General features: G+C 30.1%; 4 protein-coding genes across 5 annotated transcripts in view; 3 read left to right on the top strand and 1 right to left on the bottom strand.

Moving 5' to 3' along the window:
- Positions 1 to 5,659, top strand: part of LOC106763863 (cytochrome P450 90A1) — a 10,843-nt gene extending 5,184 nt beyond the window's left edge. Inside the window, exons 4-8 of the mRNA XM_014648027.2 lie at positions 3,953 to 4,042; positions 4,156 to 4,234; positions 4,321 to 4,427; positions 4,514 to 4,644; positions 5,362 to 5,659. Coding sequence (XP_014503513.1) covers positions 3,953 to 4,042; positions 4,156 to 4,234; positions 4,321 to 4,427; positions 4,514 to 4,644; positions 5,362 to 5,512 — 558 coding nt within the window. The 3' untranslated portion in view covers positions 5,513 to 5,659. The remainder of the gene's footprint in view (positions 1 to 3,952; positions 4,043 to 4,155; positions 4,235 to 4,320; positions 4,428 to 4,513; positions 4,645 to 5,361) is intronic.
- A 1,187-nt stretch (positions 5,660 to 6,846) lies between these two features.
- LOC106763999 (60S acidic ribosomal protein P0-like) lies at positions 6,847 to 10,561 on the top strand. The gene is made up of 4 exons (XM_014648192.2): positions 6,847 to 7,079; positions 8,570 to 8,833; positions 8,957 to 9,025; positions 10,084 to 10,561. The coding sequence occupies exons 2-4, from the start codon at positions 8,588 to 8,590 to the stop codon at positions 10,333 to 10,335; spliced, it is 567 nt and encodes a 188-aa protein (XP_014503678.1). The 5' UTR covers positions 6,847 to 7,079; positions 8,570 to 8,587; the 3' UTR covers positions 10,336 to 10,561.
- Positions 10,562 to 12,906: 2,345 nt separating this feature from the next.
- LOC106764475 lies at positions 12,907 to 13,999 on the bottom strand. 2 transcript variants are annotated; one of them, XR_001375918.2, is made up of 2 exons: positions 13,560 to 13,999; positions 12,907 to 13,433 (listed from the first exon to the last, which is right to left on the bottom strand). XR_001375918.2 is itself a non-coding variant. In XM_014648757.2 (2 exons), the coding sequence occupies exons 1-2, from the start codon at positions 13,816 to 13,818 to the stop codon at positions 12,925 to 12,927; spliced, it is 636 nt and encodes a 211-aa protein (XP_014504243.1). In that variant the 5' UTR covers positions 13,819 to 13,999; the 3' UTR covers positions 12,907 to 12,924. The 2 variants fall into 2 exon arrangements, 1 of the variants encoding a protein (XP_014504243.1); XM_014648757.2 differs by having other exon boundaries at positions 12,907 to 13,301.
- Positions 14,000 to 21,784: 7,785 nt separating this feature from the next.
- Positions 21,785 to 22,383, top strand: LOC106764608 (protein EARLY FLOWERING 4). Its single transcript, XM_014648890.2, has one exon. The coding sequence runs from the start codon at positions 21,853 to 21,855 to the stop codon at positions 22,171 to 22,173; it is 321 nt and encodes a 106-aa protein (XP_014504376.1). The 5' UTR covers positions 21,785 to 21,852; the 3' UTR covers positions 22,174 to 22,383.
- Positions 22,384 to 26,633: the final 4,250 nt, after the last annotated feature.

Genomic DNA, 26,633 nt, shown 5'->3' with positions numbered 1-26,633 from the left:
AAGATCTAGGCTCAATGTTAGTAGAAATTTGCATAATAAAACGGTAATAAGGTGCTGCAAGTTTCTTATATGAAATGACAGAAGCAAGAGGATGCTTGATACCTGAAGAATGAGAGGTAATAGTTGATGCATAAGACGTTTCAAAATCAGATAGTCTTGAAGGTCTGTTTCTCTGTCGGGTGGATCTTCTAATGTCAGGAGTAGGTAGGGTGGGAGGTGAGCTGGGTGGAGAAGGATGTGAAGTATCTGTATGAGATGTGGGCAGACATTGGTCAATATAGAGCAAAGGTGGGTGGGTGACAAGGTGGGAATTAGGAGTGGTGTATGACTCATTGTGGTAGGGAAAACAACTTTCATGAAAGACAACATTTCTAGAAATCTCAATGGCCCTGGTTTTGATGTTGAAGGTGATGAAGCCTTTTTTGTGCGGTTTATAGCCAAGGAAAATAGCGGGTAAGGCTCTTGGATCAAGTTTATGTCTATTGTTTGACAAGGTGTTGACAAAGCAAAGGCAGCCAAAAACTTTAAGAGTGGTAATATCAAAAGGAGAACTGTATAATTTTTGGTGTGGAGAATGGTTATTTNGGAGAGGAGTGGGAAGGCAATTTATGAGGGTAGAGGCATGAATAAGAGCATAAGACCAAAANATGTTTGGTAAGTGTGCTTGAAAAAGGAGGGAGCGGGTAACATTTAATAAGTGTTGGTGTTTTCTCTCAACTAAACCATTTTGCTGGGGGGTTTCCACACAAGTTGTTTGATGAACAATTCCAGTATTTTTATAAAATTCGGCCATAATAAACTCAGTTCCATTGTCAGATCTAATGGTTAAGACCTTGGTTTTAAACTGTCTTTCAGCATAGGTAATGAAGGATTGTAAATGTGACTGCGTTTCAGCTTTTGAGATTAAAGGAAACACCCAAACATATCTAGAAAAATCATCAACAATGGTTAAAAAATATTTATGACCATGAATGGAAGTAGCAGCACAAGGGCCCCAAATATCAACATGTAGTAAGGAAAAAATAGAAGAAGCATGAGAAGTACTAATAGGAAAAGAAGGTTTTCTTTGTTTAGCCATATGACAAGGAGTACATATAAAAGAGTGATCAAAATTGATCACAGGATATAATTGTTGCATTACATGTAACCTATCATGGGAGGGGTGGCCTAATCTATAATGCCAAATATCAATAGCTTCCTTATTACAAATTGTGGTGTTGATGGAGCTAACAGAGGTCTTGAGTGTATACAATCCATCTTGAGCATCAACTATACCAATCATCCTCTTGCTGTGTTTGTCCTGTATAAAACATTGATTGTCAAGAAATATTAGTTGACAATTATGGGCTGTGGTAAGCTTGGAAACAGATATAAGATTAAAATTAAATTGTGGAAGATATAGGACGTTAGAAATAGACAGAGAATCGTTAATCTGCACTGTTCCGGAATATGAAGCTATGGTTTGCTGTCCGTTTGGTAANTTTACCGTAATGGGATCAATAGCTTTATAGGATGAATACAGATTCAAGGAAGAAGATACATGATCACTAGCTCCGGAATCTATAATCCACGTGACATGGTTTGTAACATGAGAAATTGGTAGCACATTACCTATAAAAGAAGTATTTGGAGAAAAGGTTGTACCAATTTGATTTATACGGGAAGTAGTTGTAGANGATCCCAATTGTGTTTGNTGNTGCAGCAGATCTATCAAATGTTGATATTGCTGAGGAGTGATTTGTGGCACATTCGATTCAGATACTTGGGTGTGATCAATGGGTCCTTCAGTATTACTTGTAGCAGCATTGTTCACCATAACAGGTCTATGCAATTTATGTCCAGGAGGGTAGCCATGCTTCTTAAAGCATTCATCAATAGTGTGTCCAGTGATATTGCAAAAAGTGCAAACCTTGGAGTTGTATGAACCTGAATTTGATCTTCCGCCAAAGCCTCCCCTATTTGATGAATAACCTCGTCCTGCTCTTATTCCTCCTCTGTTGTTTGAAGATCATGATGGATAACCATTCTTTTTGTAACAATTTTCGGCTGTGTGATAATCTTTTCCACAAAATGTGCAAGACACCTTGTTACTGGCATTTGTTGTGGCTGCATTTATCATACTCATATTACTCATGGTAAGGTTAGTACATTGTCTTTCTTGCTGAACAGCATAAGAAAAAACCTTAGAAATAGGAGGAAGAGGATCCATCATTAAAATATTCGTTCTTACAGCATTATATTGATCATTTAATCCACCTAAAAACTGCATAATCTGATCCTGCTGCTTCCTTTCAATGCTTTCAGTGAGTGCCTTACACGAACACGCTGGTATGCATGTGCAAGACAGATTCGGTCTATAACATTCCAATTCATCCCAGATTACACGAAGCTTAGAAAAATACTCCGAAATAGATGTGTCACCTTGTTTTATTGATGCAGCTTCTTGTTGCAGTTCTGCTATTCTCAGTAAATCACCTTGAGAATATCTGGACTTCAAATCCTTCCAAATATCATCAGCTTGATTCATCCATAATATGCTTTGACGAATTGAAGGCGAAACCGAATGCACCAACCATGAGACTACCATGTTATTGCATCTTTTCCATGCAGGATATAGGTCATCGGTCGTGGATGGCTTAGACAGGGTTTGATCCACAAATTCTGATTTATTCTTTGCACTCAAAGCAGTGAGCATACTCCGACTCCATGAATTGTAATTGGTTGAATCCAAAAGAGGAGAAACCAACGCTGTTGAGGGGTTTTCTCCGGGATGTAAATAGTAAGGGCTATTTTGATCAATGGTAGCCATGAGTTGGCTTGGTAAAAAAAAACACAAGAAATCAAGAAAGAGAATATCAGAGGCACAACAGAACTCTTCAATTGAAGAGCTCTGATACCAACTTAAATAATGAGAATCATACTGATAAGAGAAACAGAGAAGAAAAGAATAATCTGTGTGTATTATCTTAATTCTGCATAATGCAGATACAAATATTTATACATCAAGATTATAACAGAATTAATTATAATTCTATTTAATCTATCAGCTATATACACAGAATAATAGCAAATAGAAATAATAACAAACAAAATCTTCAAACCTAAAAAGAAGGATATCAAATATTAAATTAAATATTAAATCCTAACAATACGGTTGAAACTTGTAACTCATGCATTGCTTCCACAGAACAATCATGAATGTAATCTTTTTTAAACTCACATAAAAATTGATTCGTAAACTTTCTCGTTACTCAAAGTTGATATGAATAAGTAGGTCTGTCTTTAAAATTGTCAGCAGTCTTGTATTGATGTTCTCGATATGTGACAACCTTAAAAAATGTTTTTATCGCTTAACGACGTTATTATAGAAATTAATCAGCTTATTACAGAAGCTATGTTGAGACACGGTCAAAGTTAAAGGGGTATCTATCTATGTATCTATCTACACCTCTAGTCAAACCCTTGGAACGGACGGACAAAATTATTAGACCCGAACTGCACGCTTCGTAGTTTTTGCTGCCTATTGTCAATTTGTCATCGCAAAAATTCAGAGAAAAATAATCTCAACAGTGATCACACTTTGACCGGACTGTCACATAAGGGTCATACGCGTCACTTTGCGTTTTGTTGCAGAGTAATGTCTCTGGTCTCCTCACATGCTATAAGAAATTAAATTGTGTTATGATGATTTCGAGGATAATTATGATGAAATGGTCCCTATTAAGTGAAAGATGATGGTTTCGCTTATTAGGTCCCACTGTTATACCACAGCATAACTTTCTTTTGCTTCTGCACAACTTCAATTAATAGCATCAGACCGTACATAAAACTAAAAGAAGATCATGTGATTAATTACTTAACTGATTGTTGCATCGCTTCTGCAACTATTACGAAGTACAAGTACACCCAAATGGAGGGTTTGACGGGGGAGTTCTCTGTGTTGTTTTGGCAGGAAGAGCATGACCAGATCAGAGCCAAAAAGAGTCACCCAGAAGAACCACTGGAGTGGACAGATTACAAGTCAATGGCGTTTACTCAATGTGTAAGAATTCTTGAACTCTAATTCAGCTGCATAAAAAAGTAATCACAGATACAAAATGCACAAACAGGTTCTATCAACTTTTTCATTATTATACTCGTTAATCTTGTGTATAGGTTGTGAATGAGACTTTGAGGGTTGCAAACATTATTGGTGGGATATTTAGAAGAGCAATGACAGACATAAACATTAAAGGTATCAGCTACTAACCACTAATTATAATTACCAGTTATAATTACAGACAAATTAGATATCATATCACAATTTAATTCTTCCCTTAGGTTACACTATTCCAAAGGGATGGAGGGTATTTGCTTCATTTCGTGCTGTACATCTAAACCCCGATCACTACAAAGATGCGCGCACCTTCAATCCATGGAGATGGCAGGTCTCTCTTTATATATATCTCATACTTCATTGCTCTATGTTGAATCACCCTTCGTATCAGTTGCTTAGTTACGTATAAAAATGCAGAGTAACTCAGAAGCAACAAGCCCTGGGAATGTATATACCCCTTTTGGAGGAGGACCACGTCTTTGCCCTGGTTATGAGCTTGCCAGAGTGGTGCTCTCTGTCTTTCTTCACCGTACTGTCACCCGTTACAGGTACTGCACCAAACCAAAGTATCAACACTATTAGTAGACTTTAAAGTGGTTTTTTACACTGTGACATTGTCACCTATTACAACGTCAAATAATGTCTTTTTTTATGTTTGTAAACCGGGATAAAGCAGACATTAGTCATAAGGAAAATGTTTTTTTCCCAATGTGATAATTTGTGATGGGTTCGTTTTAAATATATGGACTAATTAAATAGTGATATAGTCTATTGTTAAAAAGTTATTAAAAAAAGTTGTTAAAATATCATGGTCCTAGTTTTAAATATTACATATATATTTTTTGTGTTTTTTGTTATTGATTTCCTTACTTATTGGATAATTAATGATACTTTGACAACATTTTAACATCACCTACGTGTCATTCTGTTATTGGTCCAAAATTATTCTACAATCAATAATAATAATCATAAACATCAACGATGACCAATCACAGAATGATACGTATATAGTATAAAAACGTTGTCAAAAAAATATTATCAAAGTATCATTATCCTTACTTTAAACATATCCCGAAATGTAAGAGTAATGTTATTTCCTTTTTGACCCCGATATCTTAATAACTTTTTGACAATAGATTAAGTGTCACTGTTTTATTAGTCTGTTTATTTGTATTGGTCGATGTATTTGAAACGGATAAATTACATAATTGTAAAAAAAATGTTAAAAAATATTAAAAAAACATTTTCCTTTTCCTTTTATGCAGTTGGTTTCCTGCAGAAGAAGACAAGTTGGTGTTTTTCCCAACCACAAGGACGCAGAAGAGGTATCCTATCATAGTGAAGCGAAGAGAGGAGTCCAGACCAAGTAATCAAACATGGAAGGGCAAAGAAGAAGAATCAGAGATTGTAGATTAGTTCAATGTTCATTGTATTAAGCAATAATATGTTATATGATTTATTTTTAGGGGTTATAGAAAGGAAGGAATGTCTCTGTAGACCTTAGGGAGGGATGTTTGTGTAAGTTCAAAACCCTCATCACCCTAATATAACACTTAAGCTAAATCCACCTCTGTATATTATATCATCCATCTTAAATCTTCATTATCCCTACAAAAAATCTTTCACTTGTAGCATAATAAATTACTATTAAATTTAATAGCTCAAATGGTGAGTGTCCATTTATTTCATAAAAAGTTATATCAACAGTATTTTTGTGAAGATAATTTGATACATGAGAATGGGAAAATATTAACTTAAGTGTAGATGATCCTTCATTTACTATAACATAAAAAAATAGAGAAACACAAAAATAAAAAAAGGTCAAAATATTTTTAATGCAAAAAGTTATCATAAAATAATTACTCTTGTTGGGTGCTTATTTATGCACCTCCGTGTTTTTCTTCCGTCACCCTTGTAAACGTTGAACTCCCCAAATTATCTCACATTAAAAATATAAAAAAATTTCTCACTCCTCCTTATTTTTAATATTTTTTGAGCTGAATATTTCGAAAGATGTTTAAGAATGAAAAAATATCTTTTAAAATAGTCAATAAACATTAGAAATTTTTTAAGAATAAGTGTCTTTGGAATGTATTTTTGAATTCGAAAATATTTTTCAGAATACTCGTTCCCCAAATATCTTTTTGTATTTTGGATTAAATATTTCAAAAGTTATTTTTTAATCTAGAAATATATTTTGAAAATGATTTTTTGTATTCCAAAATGATTGGAAAATATCTTTCGAAACATCTAATTTAAAATGCAAAAATTAAATTTATGGAACAAGTGTTTCAGAATAAATTTCATGATCTGAAAATAACTTCTAAAACACCTATTTCAGAACTTCTTTTTTGTATTTTTCCATGTATTTCTTAGTCTGGAATGTATTTCTTAGTCTAAAATATATTTTTAAATTCAAAAATACTTTATGAAATAGTCATTTTAAAATTAAAAAAAAATAATTTCGAAAATATATATTAAGGGTTTAATTTAATGCAATATAAAAAAAAAGGAAAAATGTTGATTTGGATACGAGGAGGTGACGTTTAGAGACTGGTTGGTGATGGTGATTTGGAATGGGAGAGGTGTGACATGGAAGAATAAAAATTAAATAGTTAGAGTTTTAAATATTATTTAAATGAGGGGTCGAATAGAGATTAAAATTTTTATGGGGGTGCAAGAAGAAGCAAAATGGGGTGCATGAAGTAGTGACAACTGTTACTACCAAATGGTAGATTGGGCCAATCTAGAGAAAAAAAAATATGAGTGCCCTGAGAAAAAATAGACAACGTTCGGAAAGAATCCTAGCAATGCAATTGCATTGTGCGGAAGGATACAACCACCGTAGTGTAGTCGCGCGGTCTGTGTCGTCGCATCGTGATAGACTCCCATTGACGTGCTGGTGTTAGCTCCGCCGCTGAATCTCCGTTGCCACCGCGACTTCGATCTTCTATCGCGGTTGCTGGACTTCGCTCGTCAACAGGTTTGTTGCTACTGTTGATTTAGCTGCGACGACTACTGGTGGCCAAAAATAATGAATTGAAATAAACTTTCATACCAACATATATATAGTTTCGCCTTATTTTTCTATCAAACATGTGCACCGGTTTTTGTTGTTTATACAAAACCAGTCTAATTAATTAAAATTTCAAACACCGTATTTTGTTTTTGGATCATACCTTTTATCACAATTTAGAGGGATTGGTTTTGCTGAAACAACAAACGGTACATGTAACTTGTCCCTGTATTTATCACTTAACAAATTGAAATTTTGGAAGGGTTTTTTCACTTGTTAAGTATAGTATTGTGTGTCTGATATTTGATCCGAGTTCCTTTATCACTGCGAATTCCAATCTGTCTTAAAATCACTTGGTTCTACGAATTGTTCAATGTGTTTGAAGTGTGTACTTTGCTCAACAATTATTGACACCCAGATAAAAAAAAAATGGGGTAGAGCCGTAAAAGATAACTGCCATCGAAGTATTGGTATTTTGTGCTTCAAATTAAATTAGAAATTCTTCAATTGAGATTAAGAGTTTATTTATAAATTGATTCAAATTTATGGAATGATTTTTAGCTTTTATATTTGATTGTGAGCGGAGTTTACAATTTTCTAGCCTTCAGCGAAGGGAAAATGGTCAATCCTGTTGTAAGTTTGTCAGTTCTTTGACAATGGAAGTATCCCATTGCTTTAATCTCCGCAATAAAGAATATTATCTATCGAATCAGGTTCTGGAATACAATGCGGCACTCCAATTTAATGGTTATGAGTACTTTTCCATGAGTGATCATGTTTGCGATAGATTACCAGATATGAGGCAATATTAAGATTAGTATTTGATTATATAACACACTTAGTGGTGTTAGCTGCTTTCTTGCTTATGGTTAAAGATTCATTTTTTCTCAAAAAATTATCAGCTACATCAACGACCATTGGCCTTTTTGAGGTAATAAAGACAAATTGATGGAGAGAACTATTGGTTTCATAGTAGTTGATGCATGATTTCATACTATGTTTCAGGTTATTATATCCTCCAGTCAATACTTTGCAATGAATTTGATCTTTATTCTTACTTGCCAGACATAGTGTTTCAGTGAATTGTAAACCATCAAGTTGACTTTGTAGAATTTGGATTCTCTACTGTTTTTTTGTACCGTAAAATTTGGATTCTCTACTCTTTTAATATATCAATATCAGTGCTTTCTGGACTCGGCTTTGCATGTATTGTCATATCTTCCATTTTTCTGAACTTCTTTAGTTATGTTTTCTATTTTGAAGAACGCTAGCAATGCCCTACAGTGATTTCTTACGAGTTCAATTTTTGTTACAGTGCTAGTATAAATTTTTACATTGCCAATTACGATTTTTAGAAGTACCTTGTTGTCCTTGGCTAAATAGTGACGCTGCTAATAACCAACCACTATGCGATGAAATTTTTGACAACTTATAGTAAGCCCTCTCGTTTTTTATAGCTATAGTGATCAACAACAATGGCCGGAAAACTGGCAAAGGCAGCTTATGATGCAAAGATGTTGAAGCTTCTGAGAGAGTATAGTCAGGTACTGGTGGTTTCATCTGACAATGTGGGTTCAAACCAGCTTCAGGGGATACGGAGGGGACTCCATGCTGATTCAGTTGTGGTGATGGGAAAGAACTCCTTGATGAAACGCTCTATCATCTTGGACGCTCAGAAGACTGGCAACAAGGCCTTCCTTAACCTTGTCCCCCTTCTTGTGGTAACTTTACTTGTTTTGGTGTCTCTTGTACCAGAAAATAATTTTGATAATAATAGTAAAAGTAAAGCAATTTCATTAAATTTTGAAGACAGTATTAATGTTTAAGGTTGTTTCCTTAATCAGGGGAATGTGGCATTAATTTTCACCAAAGGTGACATAAGGGAGGTCAGCGAACAGATTGCCAAGTACAAGGTCAAGTAACATGTTTTGTTTATTTTATGTTCAATAATGTTCTAAGTTACTGCTATGTAAGTGCGAGGTATCTCTGTGTAGTAAGCCAAAAAGGAATGTTTGTTATAGTAGTTTAATCCTTTTTCAGTCTTTCCACAGTATCTATGTTTAAGTAATGGCAATTATTTACCGCACAGCTGACGGTTAAGCTCATGTAAACAACTTACACATACACATTAAAAGAGAGGAAAATTGTGTTAAGTGTATACATCTCTTGGGAGTTACCCATTAGTCTTGTATTGCAGTCCATGAAGGAAAATATCTATGGAGAAGCAACAACTGAAACCCCTATCCTTGTATGGCACACCTGTGACTCTTTTTGCCATTTTCCTGAGTTGATTATCTAAGTGAGATTATCAATCACAATTTAGGTTATTTGCTTAGGAGTCATGTAGGAGAGAAGGCATGTTATTACAACTTAGTTTTGTATGTTGCTAAGTTCACATACTAGAATTCTGCTAGTTGTTTCACCAGAAAGAGTCTTTCATACATTGCATCATCGAAGATGTATATGTAAAACTGCTCGTTCTTGAATGTATACACATTAGTTTTTAGTTTCCTTCAGTCTCATTCAATTTCTCGGAATATGGAAAACAGAGGGTGAGAGTTAAAAAAGCATTGATCTTCTGTCATTGTTTGTTGATTTTACAGTATATTCTACTCTTTAAGATTTAGCTACATTATTTGCTAACCACTTCTACTGTTTTCAAGTTGGATGAGTTTCCTTCATGCTGCAGTAAATAAACCTTTTAGTAATGTTCAATATGTCCAAAATTTTGATGTGAGCGTGCCATGCATTGCATTAGGACTAAACATTATGTTAAATAATGTTTGTTTTATTTAGTTCTTAGTAGCATGATGGAGAACTCAGATTTTTGTCTCTTTATTGGACTAACCTTCTGACGTAATCACATTAATATTATTCATTTGCACATTTGGAAGATTTGCTTCTTTATGAAGGAACCTATTAGAAGGCCTCCTGATCAAAAGCCTTATGTTTTCACCATCTATTTCTGCAGGTTGTTCAACCGATTCTAATGTGCCCCAAGTATATGTCACATGACACATACCAGAATTGTTCTTATATGCAATCTGGACAGTTACCTTTGGGCCTCACATGTTGTAATCAGCAGCAGTCTTCGCAGGTTTCCGAGCCTTTTCTTGTATGCTCAAAATTCCAGCCACACCAACATTGTTTCATGATGAGATCAAGGCAGTTCTTGATGACAAGTATATGGTCTCCTCTTCTCCTTTTGGCTGGCAACTTGTGACATCGACCAAATTTTTGATTTGGATCATATGGTTTCTGTTACTCTTTTCTTTGTGCGTTGTTGGCTTTCAAACTCTATTTAGTTAAAATTCTCCCATTTCAGGGGATGATGGAAATGAAATGAGTTTGATAACTGAGATTTCTGATACTTGGAGTTTTAGTTCACCCAAGAATTTATCTTCTTTTTGAATAAGAATATGACAACATGTTTGTTATCTTCATGTTAATCAATTTATCTGCAAAGTACAGCTTCTTGTGAAGGTCTATAAACGTCACTATTCTCACATTTTCAGAATCTCTTAATTTCAAAAAGATATATATTCCAATGCATTTACCTCTTTATTATTTTTTAAATCGCATTTACATCTCTTATTTATATTATCTTTACAATAACTTTTCAACCAATGTAAAAAAGGATTATCTGTAATACTTTTAAAATTTAAAGAGTAGTATGAGTTTATGTAAAAAAAATGACAATATAAGGTTTTCAAAACAAAGGGGAGGTATGTGTAAAATTTGAAATAAATTGAGATGTCCATTTAATTCAACAAAACCTCAAGAAATATTTGTACGATTCAATTTAATATTTTTTAATTATATGTCACATTTTAGTTTTAAGAAAAAAGACATCAATTAAAACAATAATTAGAACAAGTTATTTGTGCTCACTTTGAAGCTGAAATTTGCATTCTTTAAAAAATGAGTACAATAAATACATTTTTTTTTTCTTTTTCTTTGTTGTTTGAACGTGTTAAAAAAATTTAAGATTTCATTGACTAATATGAAATAATATTATAGTTAATATAAAATAACAAATTATTTTATTAACAGTACACTTGATAATAATGAGACCGTCATCATTTACATTAAGATGATGAATTATGACAATTCATTAATCGTTACACGTGACATTGACAATGTTATTATTCATTTTAAATTAACAACAATATTATTTTATATTAATTGTAAAATTTTACAAATAAAATAATATATAAAATTACATGCACGTCAAAAAATATTAATAGAAACACTTAATTAAAATTATACAACTATGAATACTCAATTACAAAAATTAAAAATAATAATTTTCTATTATATTATCTCAATTTACAAAAAGACTTAAAAATTAATTATAAGCCTACTGTTTTAATATTATAAGCCTACTGTTTTAATAGCAACCACACCCGTCAGACAAAAAATTATGGATAAAATATTCATCCTTACTTAAATTACACTTACAAAACAAAAAGACTTCTCATAAGTAGCATCAATCATCACATAAGGGAAATTGAAACAAAATTCTTTAAAGGTAAATTTTGAAAATAAGAAATCTAATATAATATTTAGTCAAACAATGAACAAAAAATAAAAGGAAATTTGACTTTTATATAAAAAAAATCAAATTTCTATTTCTTATATTTTCTATTTAAAATTATTTTAAATTTCTCTCGTTTTATTCTGAATTTCAAAATATCTTCATATTTTTTTTTCTTTATATAAAACTAAACAAAAGTTGTTGGATCAACCTAACTAAATTATCTTGTTGTTAGGAAACATACATATTAATGTTGTATACTTGTTTATATTATTGTATTAAATATAACGTGTACCAATATCAAATATAAAAACTAGTTTATTTTTTAGAATATTAATTATTTGCATATTTTATGAAATATGAAGACTCATCCCTAGAAAATGTTATTAAAAACATTTGTTAAATTTAAATTATTTATGATTTAAAGTCAATTTATAAACATTCAAACTATTTTATTTTAAAAAATATATATTTTAATCCAATATAATTATTTGAATTTTCTTTCCATAAGAATTCCTTTAAAAAATATATGAATTTAGATTTAATTTCGATCTAATCATATAGATTACATTTGGATTTTGGGATTATATTTTTTAAAAATATAATTAATTAATTCCAAGAAAGCATAGACAAAATATTAAGAATTTATTTATTTTTTAAATTATTAATAATTTCCCATTTTAATAAATATGAAATAACTCAACAAATTCTGATTCTAATGTTTATTAATAGAAAATATATAATACTTTAATATTATTTTAAATTTAAACTTGATTTTTTTAAAATATATCAATTTTAAAACTATAACAAACTAATTTATAAACTTAAGAATACTTTGTTTTTAAAAGTGTGGATTGGATTATATTCATGTCCATCTCTAATATTTGTATTTATAGAAGTGACTTCTATAAAAAATTGTAAACATGTATACAAAATTTTCATCTAAAATATCATGTTCAAGGAATGAACTGTGATTTTGACCTACCACCATCCAAGTACCACTAAAACAGAAAGAAAAATGTTCATTAATTTTGATGAAGAAAAATATAAAGTTGAGTTATGAAATGATAATGATCCATAATATAATGGGTGGAGGATAAGATATGTTATAAAGTATTTAATTAAACCATATTAAAGTGTATATTATCACATAACATTTTTATGGATCAAAATTTACACTCCACTTTTTAGAAAATAATTGAACTCAATCAATAAAGAAAGGAAGCCATTTTGAAATTTTCATCAATAAAATCATGTGATGCACAAGTAGGTCAATCATTTACAAGAAAACAAGCAAATATCATCTTTTTCTTTTTCTGTTTTATCATGTAACGAAACAAAGTAGGAAGAAGAACAAGCTCTTACACCTTCAATGTCAATTTTGTAAACCAGAAGCTTCTTCCTTTCTCTGCAACTTGTTCTGTAGGCAACAACCACATGTACCACTGCCAAACAACACGACCACACGATGAGAGTTATTTGGAAGCCTCTGTTGTACCTTAGTAATTCTGTTTCTCCAACACTCGTGTCGTAGCCAAACAAGCAAATAACTTTGAAGCAGACAAACATCAGAGACATCACTGAGCATAACATGGTCAGTCCCAGATAAGGCCCACGTGAAAGCTTTGGTCCATCGCAAAAACTATAAACACCTACACAAAACCCACCACCCACCAATCCCAACACAGAGGAATCAATCGGAATCTTGCATTTGACAGCTTTGGTGTCTTTTCTCTGATTATAATCAGAAATACTTTATCCAAAAACTGTTCTTTTAAACTAAACTGCAAGTATCAGTACGAAAGAAAGATTCAATTTTAATTAGAAAGTAGTACTAAAACCAGTTTAGAAAAGTTTGATGAAGCTTAAAATTCAAAAGGGTATTTGGAAATGGAAGATTTAGTACTTACATAAAATGAGAAGTGATCGTGCTATAGATAGAAGGGGTATGTCAATGAGAGAGTATCCGAAATGGTAGTTCTGAAAATGGGAGAAGAGAGAAGAGGAAGAAAAGGCTGAGAATAGAACTGAAGGAACAAGTGCATCAACAATGGCGAATAGAACTGGGGCAGAGAAAATAAGAAGTGAGAAAACCATGGTGATCATGAAGAACACAATCTTCACACCTCTCAATACCCTTTTGGATTTCTCTTCCTTTGGAAAACCCATCTTCTTGATTACTTAACTTTCTTTCTGATTCGAATACTCTCTCGTGTTGTGTTCTTCAAAACTATTGTGTTTATTATGCACAAAGCATAGAAGCAATTCACAAGAAAAAATGAAGGAAAAACCTTAAAAAAGAGAAACGGCAAAAAATGCTTAGAACTTTAAACGCACAAAAATTAAGACTTTCTATCTTTTTCTCTCACCACAAAACTCTATTTTCTTCGTTTCAATGTTCTTTTAAGTGGGGGCTTTGGGAGGGTGATTCTGTATGAACCACGAATCGTGTTGAAAATGAATCTTTGTTGAGATTTTGGCACGTGTCCCCTGATTTGAGATCTTACGTATTGGCTCTGGTTGTGGTAATTTCAGTTTTCGATATTTATATGCTAACGGGCGAGTGCATGGTAGAACTCGAAGATCAAACGCACGTGATCACATGCTCTGTTTTGTCTTTACCAGCCACATAGGTATAATTAATTAATTTTGTTTTCTACCTCCGTACAGTTTAAAACATTTTTTTTAGTTTTTCTAAGTATTTATGAAATTACAACAAAATAATTTTATTAAAAAAGTAAATTTAGTTTATATAGTATGTATCTCCATCATTTATTATGTTGCAATTTTCATTCTTTTAAAATTAAGCATGCTGATAATTCTCTTAAAATTAAGCATGCTAACACCGGAGTATATTACTCTAATTTCTTTTATAAGAGTAAATTTATAGAATTTGAGTAAATAATAGATTTAACTTTTTGTAAAGGAAGATGGTTAGTTTAGAAAATAAATATACTCACAATGGTTAATTAGGAAACAAATAATTAGAATATATATATATATATATATATATATATATATATATATATTATATTCATAAATTATAACTTTTCAATTGGATTTTGAATTAATATTTACCATTGTCTTATATCTATTTTTTTTGTTTCCGTATTTAAAAAAAAAAAAAGTTTAAAAAACCTATGAAAGAAGCAGGCTATTTTAAAGTGCAGGTTGAATATTTGTTATCACATTAGCAAGTTTATCCTGTAAAAATTATTAACTTGAAATAAGTTCTTTTAAAATATATATCCTTTTCCATTTCTAAATGAAATATTTAAACATCTCTAAGTTATTTTGGATTTTTTTTTTCTACTACTCATATTCTTCTTTCGTATCTTTCTCAATTCTCACTATTCTTTAACAGTCTACCATTTCTAATGGAAGTATAATTCAAAATATGATATATAAAATAAATTAATACATTAGGCACTACCAATTTGTTCAACTTTTAATAATAATTTGAACTCCACATTTTATTTTATTTTTAAAACTGAATTCCTTACTTGATAAAATATTTTTTTTAGGAAAGTATTATCATATTATTTTCAAAATGTGAATTAGTTTCTAGAAAAATGAGAGTATGAGATAAGACATAGTCATATTTTACTAAATGCGTGTTGACGAAGGGCCAAAGATTTGGTAAAAAGTATATATAATACATAAAAAGATATCGCATGTAGATGATTGTGAGAGAGAAGGAACCATCAATTTGCTAAGACTTTTCCTTCCACACCAAACGTTCACGTAGTCAAATTATCCAATTATTTTATTAATTAAAATATGCATGCATTTGTTTAAGAATAAATAGTTAATTAAGGAAGATGTAACTGTTTTTTGTCCTTGTAATTCTTCTAATTTTAAGTTTTAACCAATGATTCATTATAGGAAAGAAATGGTATAGTTTTAGTTACAAGTTAAATCATGTTTACTACTATTAATTTATTCTACTAATGGTCTTTCTTTGACATGATTATAAAAGTTATGGAAAAAAAATTATTTTGGTACATAATTTTTTAATAACATTTTAATATAACATACTTGTATTTTTTTTACTAATTTATTATTTATTTGTTAATTTAATAAAACAATAACACCTATATTATATCAAAATATTTTTTAAGAAAACTCTATGTTGTATTATTATCTAAAAGTTTTTTATAAGTGTAAAAGTAAGATACATTATAGTTAGGATATTAATAATATGAGCATTTTATCAAATTTCTTAATTTTTTATATTATAATTTACCATAATAGTATAAAATTACTAGTTTTCACAACATATCATAAATAAATCACAATTGAAGAAAATATAATGAATAAAATAACATTATAACATTTACTATTTTCATGCACTATATATTCTAAAAATAAAAATTAAACAATTGAAATACGTGTTAGATTATAAATAAATGTTGTTAAACATAAAGGTTGTTTGAGTAAGGTACCATCTAAGCATATTTTTCTTATATGAGAGATAACATCCATCTCATTTGTTATAAGCATATGGTTTAAGTGACTTTTAAATATTTGAGTGACATTCTTCCAACAGATAAATGATAATTTTTTTTTTTGTTAAAACTATTATCCACGTGACTTGACAAAGAAAAAAAAAATAAAAACTCAACTCAATTCTTACAACATATGTATCCAATCCATACATATGTTCTTGTAAATTTATTCTTTGCAATTCATAATCTGTTAATTCATTTTAGGCTTAAATAGTGGGATGGTCCTTATTGAGAAATATTTATTTGATCTTTTTATTTAAAAGGGTTTTAATTGAGTTTTAAATTTTGTAAATTAGTAACAATTAAGTTATTTTGTTAAGTGATAAGAAACAACTTCAAAACTTATTAACGTGGTGCAAAATAAATATGCTCATGTCCATGTTTTTATTATGTGGAATTGGGATTTAAATAATATGGAATTGAAGGTTTAATTTAAGAAGTGACATTATTAAATTAGATACAATGGTTAGGAAAAAAAAAAGATATTGTTATAGTGGAAATCAGGGGTAGGGATTTTGTGCGGTAATGTTGCTTTTCATGGTATGTTGGTGAAAGATTTGTGATTGAGTTTTTTTTTTTGTAATTTTTGGACAATGGTGGTTCTCACAGTGGTTGCGCGAGGAGGGAGATGTAGGCGACGCATGGATACGAGGTTATCACGGAAGAAATGATAGAACTCATAATTTTAAGGTTCTCTCTGTTCGCGATGAAAAGTTTTAAATCCACTTTTCTCTTACAATGGTTTTCAGTGATCTCGTGATGATTCTGTTTAGGACTGATTGATCTGACAAATTCTGAAATTAAAAATAATGTTGTGACAAAGTGTATTATTTTTTATTCTATAAATATATTATTTCTTATTCTACAAATTCTAAAAATAAGGAAGCACATCCACAAAAAAATATTTAGTAAAAACATAGAAAGATAATGATTTTAAATTTAGAAAATTAAATCTTTTAAATAATAAAATAATAAAACGATTTAATTTTTTTATTTATAACTTTTAAAATTCATCTTAATTTTTTTTATTTTGTTCTAACTTTAAACTTCCTTATTTACTTTTTTATATAAAAAATTTCTTACAAATACTAGATAATAAAGCTGAACTTCACATTTTACTTAAAACTATGATTAAGTCATTATACATATTTTTCTTTTATTTCTTCACTTTTTTATATTATAGAAATTAAAATATAGTGAACAAAATAATATACCATTAGTTAAAAAAAAAAGTAAAATGAATTTAAAAAATGAAATGATATTTATACTTTTTTTTACCTAACATATATAATTGAATATATAAGTATTTTCATTTTAGAGATGACGTATGGTTTGTGAAGATGAAATTTGAAAATGACTTAAATGTTTACTTCAAAGGAATTGAGCTAATCTGAAAGGATGAATTCAAGAGATTCCAAGATTTTCATCCCCTCGTTTTGAATAGATCAGAAAGAAGAAACATCACCATCAGTTTTACATTTTTATCCATAATGTTTATATATTTTTTCTTTATCTTGTTTAACAGAAGCAACTTCATTGTATTTTAAACTATTTTTACCAGAGAGAGAATGGTCACAAATGGGTAAATCTTATCTTTTTTATCCTTAATATTAATTTGGGTATTATATTTTTGGTATATATATATATATATATATATATATATATATATATATATATATATATATATATATATATTAACTTGTGAATAAATGGTCAGTAGGTTAAAGTTTATATATATGATAGACATAAATAAATTCTTGTTTTTTATTATTAAATTTTTAGTATAAAATTAATTTTTGTTTGGAGGATCAAATAATTTTTTTAAATTAATAAATAAAAAATTCATTTAAATATATGTAGTTTTCTTCTTCGGTTTTACTATTTACTTATTTTTTTAGTAAATTGAAATATCTGCTATACAATCTAAATTATTGAAAAGATATATATATATATATATATATATATATATATATATATATATATATATATATATATATATATATATGGGGTATATATATGGGGTTTGCTAACTTGCGTACGCCTGTTTTTCAGTTGGTACATTTTAGCAATGTGTACCGGATTTCAGTAGACAAAAATACCCTTATATATAATGAATTCTAAGTTTTAAGGTTAAGGGTATTTTAATAATTTTCATTCTCAAAATAAAAAAAATAAAAAAAGAAACTCCCAAATCATTACCCATCTCTTTCATTCCTCTTAACCTTTTCTTTTCATCTCTTTCATTCAAACTTTTTCTCTGTTATCCCTACTCTAGCCCCAATTGAAAAAAAATCTGAAACACTTGTCTTATTTTAATAATTTTCATTCTCAAAACAAAAAAAGAAACCCTAAACCCTTACTCACCTCCTTCATTCCTCTCAACCCTTTCTCCTTCATCTCTCTCACTCAAACATTTTTCCTGTCATCTCTGCACTAGTCCCAACTAAAAAGACACTCATTATTAAATAATTTACTTTTGTAAAGAGTTGAGTCATTGACATATTCACCGAAAAAAGTTCATTCAAAATCTCTTTAATTTTATTATCTTCACTATATATATTACAGCCGACGGGCACAACTTGCACCAAAACTTATGAGCATCCTTCCTTTACATTCTGAGACTACTACGTAACATTGCTTCGTGGCCATTTAATTTTTTTTGGTAGAAATTCATTAACTTGTTTTCCTTTACTTAAGAAAAAACAAATCAAAATACAATAAAATTCTCAACGATAAAATCAAACAATAAAAATTCTAAATCTTGAAATTTTATTTAAAATTATATAAAGAAAACAATAGGTGCTTTAATTTTTTTATTTATAAGTATTTTTTTTTTCTCTAACCATTTTATTTAATAATGAGTGTTTTTTTAGTTGGAGCTGGTGTAGAGATGATAGAGAAAATGTTTGAGTGAGAGAGATGAATGAGAAAGGGTAGAGAGAAATGAAGGAGGTGAGTAAGAGTTTGGGTTTTTTTTTAGTTCTGAGAATGAAAATTATTAAAATAAGGCAAGTGTTTCTGATTTTTTTCAATTGGGACTAGAGTAGGGATGAAAGAGAAAAGGTTGGAGTGGAAGAGATGAGAGAGAAAGGGTTGAGAGGAATGCGAGAGGTGAGTAAGGGTTATGGGGTTTCTTTTTTTATTTTTTTAATTTTGAGAATGAAAATTATTAAAATATCCTTAACCTTAAAACAATATAATTCATGATATAAGGGTATTTTTGTCTACTGAAACCCGGTACACATTGCTAAAATGTACCAACTGAAAAACAGGCGTAAGTAAATTAGCAAACCCCTATATATATATTTTAATTCTTGGTTGGATTGTCAAAATTACTTATAATGGAGCCAATTTATTCTAAGGATTCTTAATAGTCGTTCAAAACTTGATCACATACATGGAGGAAGACCAAGACTACACGACAAGAATTTTTCAATTTAGAACAAGGAAGATTAATTAATTATGACTTGGATGTGGCAATCCATGACTCCTGATAAGAAAAAAATTAGATGTTTCATTCTTCTGCAAAAGAAAAAGTACTTTATAAATCATCCCATATTTCTTTTGCAGAAGAATGAAACATATAATTTTTTCTTATCTCAAGAGTCATGGGTTGCCACATCCAAGTCATAATTAATGAATCTTCCTTGTCCCAAATTGAAAAATTCTTATCGTCTGGTCCTGGTCCTCCTCCATGTATGTCATCAAGTTTTGAACGACTCTTGAGAATCCTTAGAATAAATTGGCTCCATTGTAAGTAATTTTGACCATCCAACCAAGAGGTACTTCCTATATTTGGTAAGTCATTAGGTACCCCCAAATGAATACTTTTTTTTTCTTCATACATCCCGTACTCAAGAAAAAAAGAGCAAAAACTTCAAACTTAGATATACTAAAATAAAGGCCAAACGGGTCGTCACCAACCCTAGGAACATACTCAAAGGCTCCAGAGACTCTTCTATGGTGGCGATAGCGAGTGGGTCTCACGGAGACAAAAAGAGCAAAACTTAAAACTCAGATCTGCTCGAATACAGTCCAAACGAGTCGTCACCGACCCTAGGAATGGACTCAGGGGCTCCAACGATCCTATCTGTGGCGACGCCGGCGAGTGGGTCTCACCGCGCGCCGGCAACGGTGGCGACGTGTGGCGGCTCCTCTCATGGAGCGACTTCCGAAGTTGTGATCACCGGTGTTAGGCGCACCTTTCTACCCTATCAATGACCCCAACTGGCAACGGTGGCAATGGCGGTGGTCGGACAGTTATGGCGGTGCGGCTTGTTGCAGTGGAATCTAGCCCCTAAGATCAGGAGCTCTGACACCAAGTTGAAAAAAAGACTTATTATTATTCTCAATGATAAAAAATACATTCACATACTCTCTATTTATAATAATCTAGCTCTCCTAAAAAAGATAATAGAAAAACTAAAAAAACTAGAAAAAATAAAATAAAGTAAAAAATTACATATCTATTTCCTCTAATTAGAAAAATTCTAAAAGATATTACAATATATATATATATATATATATATATATATATATATATATATATATATATATATATTTTATCTCTAAGTATTGACATATAATAAAATTTTTACTTTTTATTTTATTAGATGCAAACGCTAGTTATACAATGTAAATTATTGAAGAGTAATATATCTGTATTTTCTTTTTATAATATGTATTGATATATAATAAAAGATATATTAATTATTATGATAAAAAACCAAGTTGAGAAATTAATAAAAAAATGTAATAATATATCAAACATCAATTAACAAAGTAATATGGTAATAAAAAAAAATAATAATTACATTTTGTTTTATATCTATTTTAATCTTAAGAGTAAAATTGTAATTTAGTAATTTGATTTGTTAAAATATTTTTTTTATTCACCACATTTATTAAATCATTAATATTTTTTTACAAATTTGATCTTGAATCCTATCACCTTCATCTCTCCATCTCTTTTAACAATCTCAACTTTTCCTTTCTATTTTATTTTTTAAATATATTCACTTCCTCTCCTTCAAATGTATACATCTAATCTTCAACTAAAATTTATATGTTTGAAATATAATTTTTTTTATGCTATCTTGATTAATGTTAAACGATGTATTTTAATATTTTAAATATTATTATATTTTTTCTATATTTATCATACATAAGTTGTCAATCCATCTCCTTACTAATAAAATTATTATCATCACTTCTACAGATGTGTTAACGTTTTTCTATATGACAAAAATCACACATCCTAATGAACACATCTAAAATTTAGCTACATTAATAGAAATGCATATTAGAATTTGTTAGAAAAAATTGTTTTTATTTAATTTGAATTAGTTAAATGCCAAAAACAATTAACGAGAAAGGCAAAAGTCAAAAGAGAAAAACATCAAATATTTCACTAAAATGTTTATCTAATATCCATGAAGACATCTTTTGCCCAATCCTAGTTATCTTTCCTCCTATGGAAACTCAAATGAATAAAATATTATTCATATTAAAATAAAAAAATAAAGATATTATACTAAACACAGAGTCAAATATAAAAAGTATTTTTCACAGAAAATAAAAATAGTTCAGCACAAATAATATAACGTATATTTAAACCGACAGAAAAATAAAATAATTATATATTTTTGCTCTTTTGGTACCCATGACCGCCTTTTAATCCACCACCGAATCCCCGATGAACAGCGACTCCTCCCGTCGTTCCCCCGCCACCGAATACGACGGTGTCGATGGCGACCCCGTGGTGTGGGCGGCGGTCGATGAGAGCCTCCGCGAGGTGCAGTCGATGTTGGACCGCAACCGCCGCCTGATCGAAGAGGTGAACGAGAATCAACAAACGAGGCTCCGCCACAACATGGTCAAGAACGTGTCCCTCATTCAGGAGCTCAACGGCAACATCTCCAAAGTCCTCTCTCTCTACTCCGATCTCAACTCCACTTTCTCCGCCGCTTTCCAGAACCACCACTCCGCCGCCAACGTCACCCCTGACAAATCGTGACGCAACACGCCGCTCCGTGAGTCGTTTCAGATTCGATTTTGATCTGCTCTGCTCTGCGTCCGTTTCGTAATTTTTTACTCTGCAATTTTTGTTCCTTTTTTTCGAGCATCTTTCTGCTATAACGTGAGAGAAGAACATTGCATTGTTTAATTATTCTGTAACTTGTCATGGATTTATTAAATTTTAGAATGAATTGTCACGTTTATTACATGAACTGAATCATGAATACCTAGTTAAAAAAGTGCATGAGTTTACCTGCTCTTTTTGGTTAAACTTTTAAGTTCTCATAATCAAATATAGTTCCAAAGATTGATACTTATTCCGAAAAAGGAAAATTAAACTTTCACATATAGAAGTACATCTATTATGGTATGGTGCTACATATGGAAGGAAACACAAATAGCTAATCTGTAAGATCATAGTGTTCCAATGCTTTCTGCACAAAAAAGGGGATTTTGAGCTTTAAAATTAAGGAAAGAGCAAATGGTACACTGCAAATATGGAAAATATTTTAGGTATTGTAAAATTACTATCTCTTCGTTATCTCAATAAATGCTTATATTAACAAGAAAGAATTTATTATACTTGATTTTACTTCATGTCAGTATTACCATAAATAGTACTGTTTTTGGACTACTTAATGATCTTTCACAAATATAAAGTGTATAGGAAAAGAGAGAGAAAGAAATTGATGAAAGAAGGAAAATAGAGATACATAACATCTGAATATATATGAAGCTGCGATAAATGAACAGTCCCAGAGAAATTTTCAATTCTTCTGTGGCATATCTGCAGATTTTATACTGCAATCCCACAACGAGACCCATGAATGAAGCACGAAACAACAAGTTGTAAAGTTTTTATTGACCCACATGGGAAGCATAATAATCTTAATTTTTAATACACATTTTTTCACTATTAACCAAGCTCTGATAAAGTGGGGATTTAAACCTGCTCTGCATCCTTTACAGAGAGTGGATGGTGCTAAGCATATGCAATTAAGATGGCAGTTCAAGTACATACGCAAGGTCTTTGTGGTAGATAATTCATTGATGCTTTAAATGGCCATTCTGCTGTTAAAAGAATAGTATCAGCACAAAAATTGTCTCCGAATGTCATAAATCCGAAATCCCATCCATCAGAAACCGCGACATTATCACTGTGTTTATTGGGTTTCATTTTCCATCTTTTTTCAGTATAATTCGTGTTTTTGCAATTTGTGACCGTCCGGTCGGAAATATGTCACAAACACTTTGACACTTAAGTCAGTAAGAGGCAATGTTAATGGTGTAATAAATGTTCAGAATGGAACTCCATACTTGTCAACAGTGTTTGCTGTATATAGGCTCTCATCATGGATCATATTTAGCGATTCCTTAACCATGGTCCAATCTATGTCTATTCTTAATAATCGCAACTTATCTTAATTAACCATATTAATATTTAATCTTTTTATCTACCGTCCGATTTTAGATTTTGACGTTGTGGTTGTCTAGCCGTCTGGCTAATCCGGTTTCTTAATATTGATGTGACATGAAACTGGGTTTGGCCTTTCCGGTTCGGCCGGTCGACCAGGTCATCCAGTACAATTCCCTTTCACATCACAGAAAAAGAAATGAATATGGTCGTATAACTCCTGAAGCAGTGTCTTTTAAGATTAGGTTTTTGACTTAGGACTAATAGGATCATGCAATAAAAACAGGTTTATTGATATGACCATATTAGCTTTTTCTACAGAAAATTTTTCAACATAAATTATTCCAAGGTAAGACTTTACTTCAACATACTAAAACAAGTTACGTTCAATGCATAAAATTAAAAACCATCTGAAATTCCCTCAAACACTTATCAAATTCCAAATTGATGACTAGGATTTAGCAGATTGTGGATGAAATGGTGAATCAACTGATCAAGCCAAATTCTGGATTCAATGTTTTGGTGAATAATGAAAGCAAATCTAAAATTTTTCCATCGACCTCTATCTTAAATACACTATTTGAAACACTCCCTTCAAAATCCTCCCTGTGGTTTTTGCTGGAATGGTTAAGAAGAGAGTTGTCACCGTAAAACATCATTCTGACAAAGTTGAGTATAGGTGACATGAATTCTTAACTTTAGTTTGTAAATATTTGTAAAATATAGGTACATAGTATTAATTTTGTGTAATATGTATATCTATTCCGTGTCTTTTTTTTTTTATATATATATATATAAGCGTGGTAAGTTGGAGTTATGAACCAAAATAGAACAATCAAACTCTATCATATAACAAAATATATTCAATTATATTAAAAGTAGTATGCGAAAGTGTATCTGAATTGATAATAATGATATATGATCTTTCAATTGTTGAGCACATTAGTTTTCTTCTTTATTCCTTAATGGAGATGAAAAGAAATAAAAAAGAAATATTATTTTATCTTCTAATGGGATGAAGAAAAAAGAAACAAAATAATTCATGTGTTGATAAATGGAAACTATAACTTATTTATCAAACTTTTGTTAATTACTTAATTAATTTTCAATATTTTTAATTTGAACTCTCATTAAATTAGAATATTATTTATGATTTTTACACCTATGATAACAATCTTTCATTGGTCACAAATATGTATATATCCTTTATAAAGTATTAAACTTTATGAACATAAAATTATCATTGCATATCTTGAGTATATTCAAAAGATCTTGTTCATTGATTACATCCACATATAAAATCAAAGTAGTTTTCTTCACATCAATTGAAACTAAACCGGTTAATAATCAGAAATGCTTACAAAACCAAATATGAACTCGTCATGAAATGTGTAGCATGAAAATTACGTGAAGATGACTTATACATGTCTACTTTTAACTAGTTATTATTTTATCTCAATAAGATTGATATAATATTAACCTTAATATACGAAATATAATATATATATATATATATATATATATATATATATATATATATATATATATAAAGCGAAATATATCTAAAAGACGATGTATGCATACATAAAATCAAATATAGAACACATAATACATAAAAACGACTAACTCCTACTAAACCAAAGATTTCTAAAACTCTAAAACACCCATATGAGCAACATGCTCATGAAAAACCTTGGACGAAAGTTACTTAGTAAGAGGATATACTATCATGGAGTTTGTCCTTAAGTGTTCTATGAAAAACTGTCCACTTTGTACCTTTTCTTTAACAACCAAGAACTTGATGTTAATGTGCTTTGACTTGCTCAAGCTCTTATTGTTGTTAGAATATAATACGACTGATTTGTTGTTATAGTATAACTTAAGTGATTTTTCAATTCCTTCCGTAATGCATAATCCTGTGAGTAAATTTCTTAACCTTATTTCCTGATTTGATAGCCTTCTACAAATTCTGCATTCACACTCGATAAATTCATAAGAGTTTTCTTGACACTGTGCTAAGAAACTATATCACTAACTAGCATGAAAATATAACCTGAAATGGATCTCAAACTATCTTGGCATCTTATAAAATCTGAGTCAGTATACCAAATGATCTCCCACTGGTTTGAATTGTTAAAATAATTTAGTGATAAAAGTTGGAAAGAATGATGAGAGATTATAAATTCAACTTTCTTCGTAAACATTTGAGAAATAAAAAGTTAATATATATAGGATTAAATATGTTTTTAGTCCCTATACTTTGGGTCGATTTTGGTTTTAGTCCCTCTTTCAAACTAAGGTACAATTTAGTCCTTCAACTTTAAAAAACTTTGGTTTTAGTCCTTTTTACAAAATTTTTTTAACTTTATTTTTTTGTTTCAAACGTGTTTCTCAATTAACATTGAAGCAAAAATGTGTCAAACAGTGTAAACAATCCAAATGCTATAATGAAACGTGCTTCAAACAACAAATAAAATTAAAAAAATTTGGTAAAAAGGACTAAAACCAAAGTTTTCTAAAGTTGAAGGACTAAATTGTACTTTAGTTTGAGAGAGGGACTAAAACCAAAATCGCCCCAAAGTATAAGGACTAAAAACATATTTAACCCATATATATATATATATATATATATATATATATATATATATATATATATATATCGCTTTAATTCTATTTATTGTGACAATTAATCGAATCTTAATCAGATTGTTTAATAAAATATAATGATTCTAAAATATTTAATATTTTTATTATATATATATATATATATTGCTTTAATTTTATCATAATTTTATTTTCCTAGAACAAAGGTATACCTTTTTTATGTCGTTAGACTTTATTTCTTTAATTAAGTTTTTATGTGATATTTGAAACTTTGTCTTTTTCACTATATAATTGGCTATCAGATCTCTCATTCTTATATTTATAAACTTTACTAGTTGGTGATGGCCTTTGTAAATATTAACTACAGTATGTTATCTCTGTAAATTAAAAATAAAACTATGTTATATAAGAAAAAAAACCGTATTGTTTGAGTGTGTTTT

This window comes from Vigna radiata, chromosome 6, assembly GCF_000741045.1.
Source record: "Vigna radiata var. radiata cultivar VC1973A chromosome 6, Vradiata_ver6, whole genome shotgun sequence".
NCBI classification, from domain to species: domain Eukaryota; kingdom Viridiplantae; phylum Streptophyta; class Magnoliopsida; order Fabales; family Fabaceae; genus Vigna; species Vigna radiata.
This window is presented reverse-complemented; position numbering and strand designations above follow the sequence as displayed.

Coding starts and splice junctions, on each gene's coding strand:
- LOC106763999 (XM_014648192.2), top strand. CDS start 8,588: ATGGCCGGAAAACTGGCAAAGGCAGCTTATGATGCAAAGATGTTGAAG. Junction 8,834..8,956: donor ACCTTGTCCCCCTTCTTGTG/GTAACTTTACTT, acceptor TTCCTTAATCAG/GGGAATGTGGCATTAATTTT. Junction 9,026..10,083: donor AACAGATTGCCAAGTACAAG/GTCAAGTAACAT, acceptor CTATTTCTGCAG/GTTGTTCAACCGATTCTAAT.
- LOC106764475 (XM_014648757.2), bottom strand. CDS start 13,818: ATGGGTTTTCCAAAGGAAGAGAAATCCAAAAGGGTATTGAGAGGTGTG. Junction 13,302..13,559: donor ACGATCACTTCTCATTTTAT/GTAAGTACTAAA, acceptor GGTTTTGTGTAG/GTGTTTATAGTTTTTGCGAT.
- LOC106764608 (XM_014648890.2), top strand. CDS start 21,853: ATGAACAGCGACTCCTCCCGTCGTTCCCCCGCCACCGAATACGACGGT.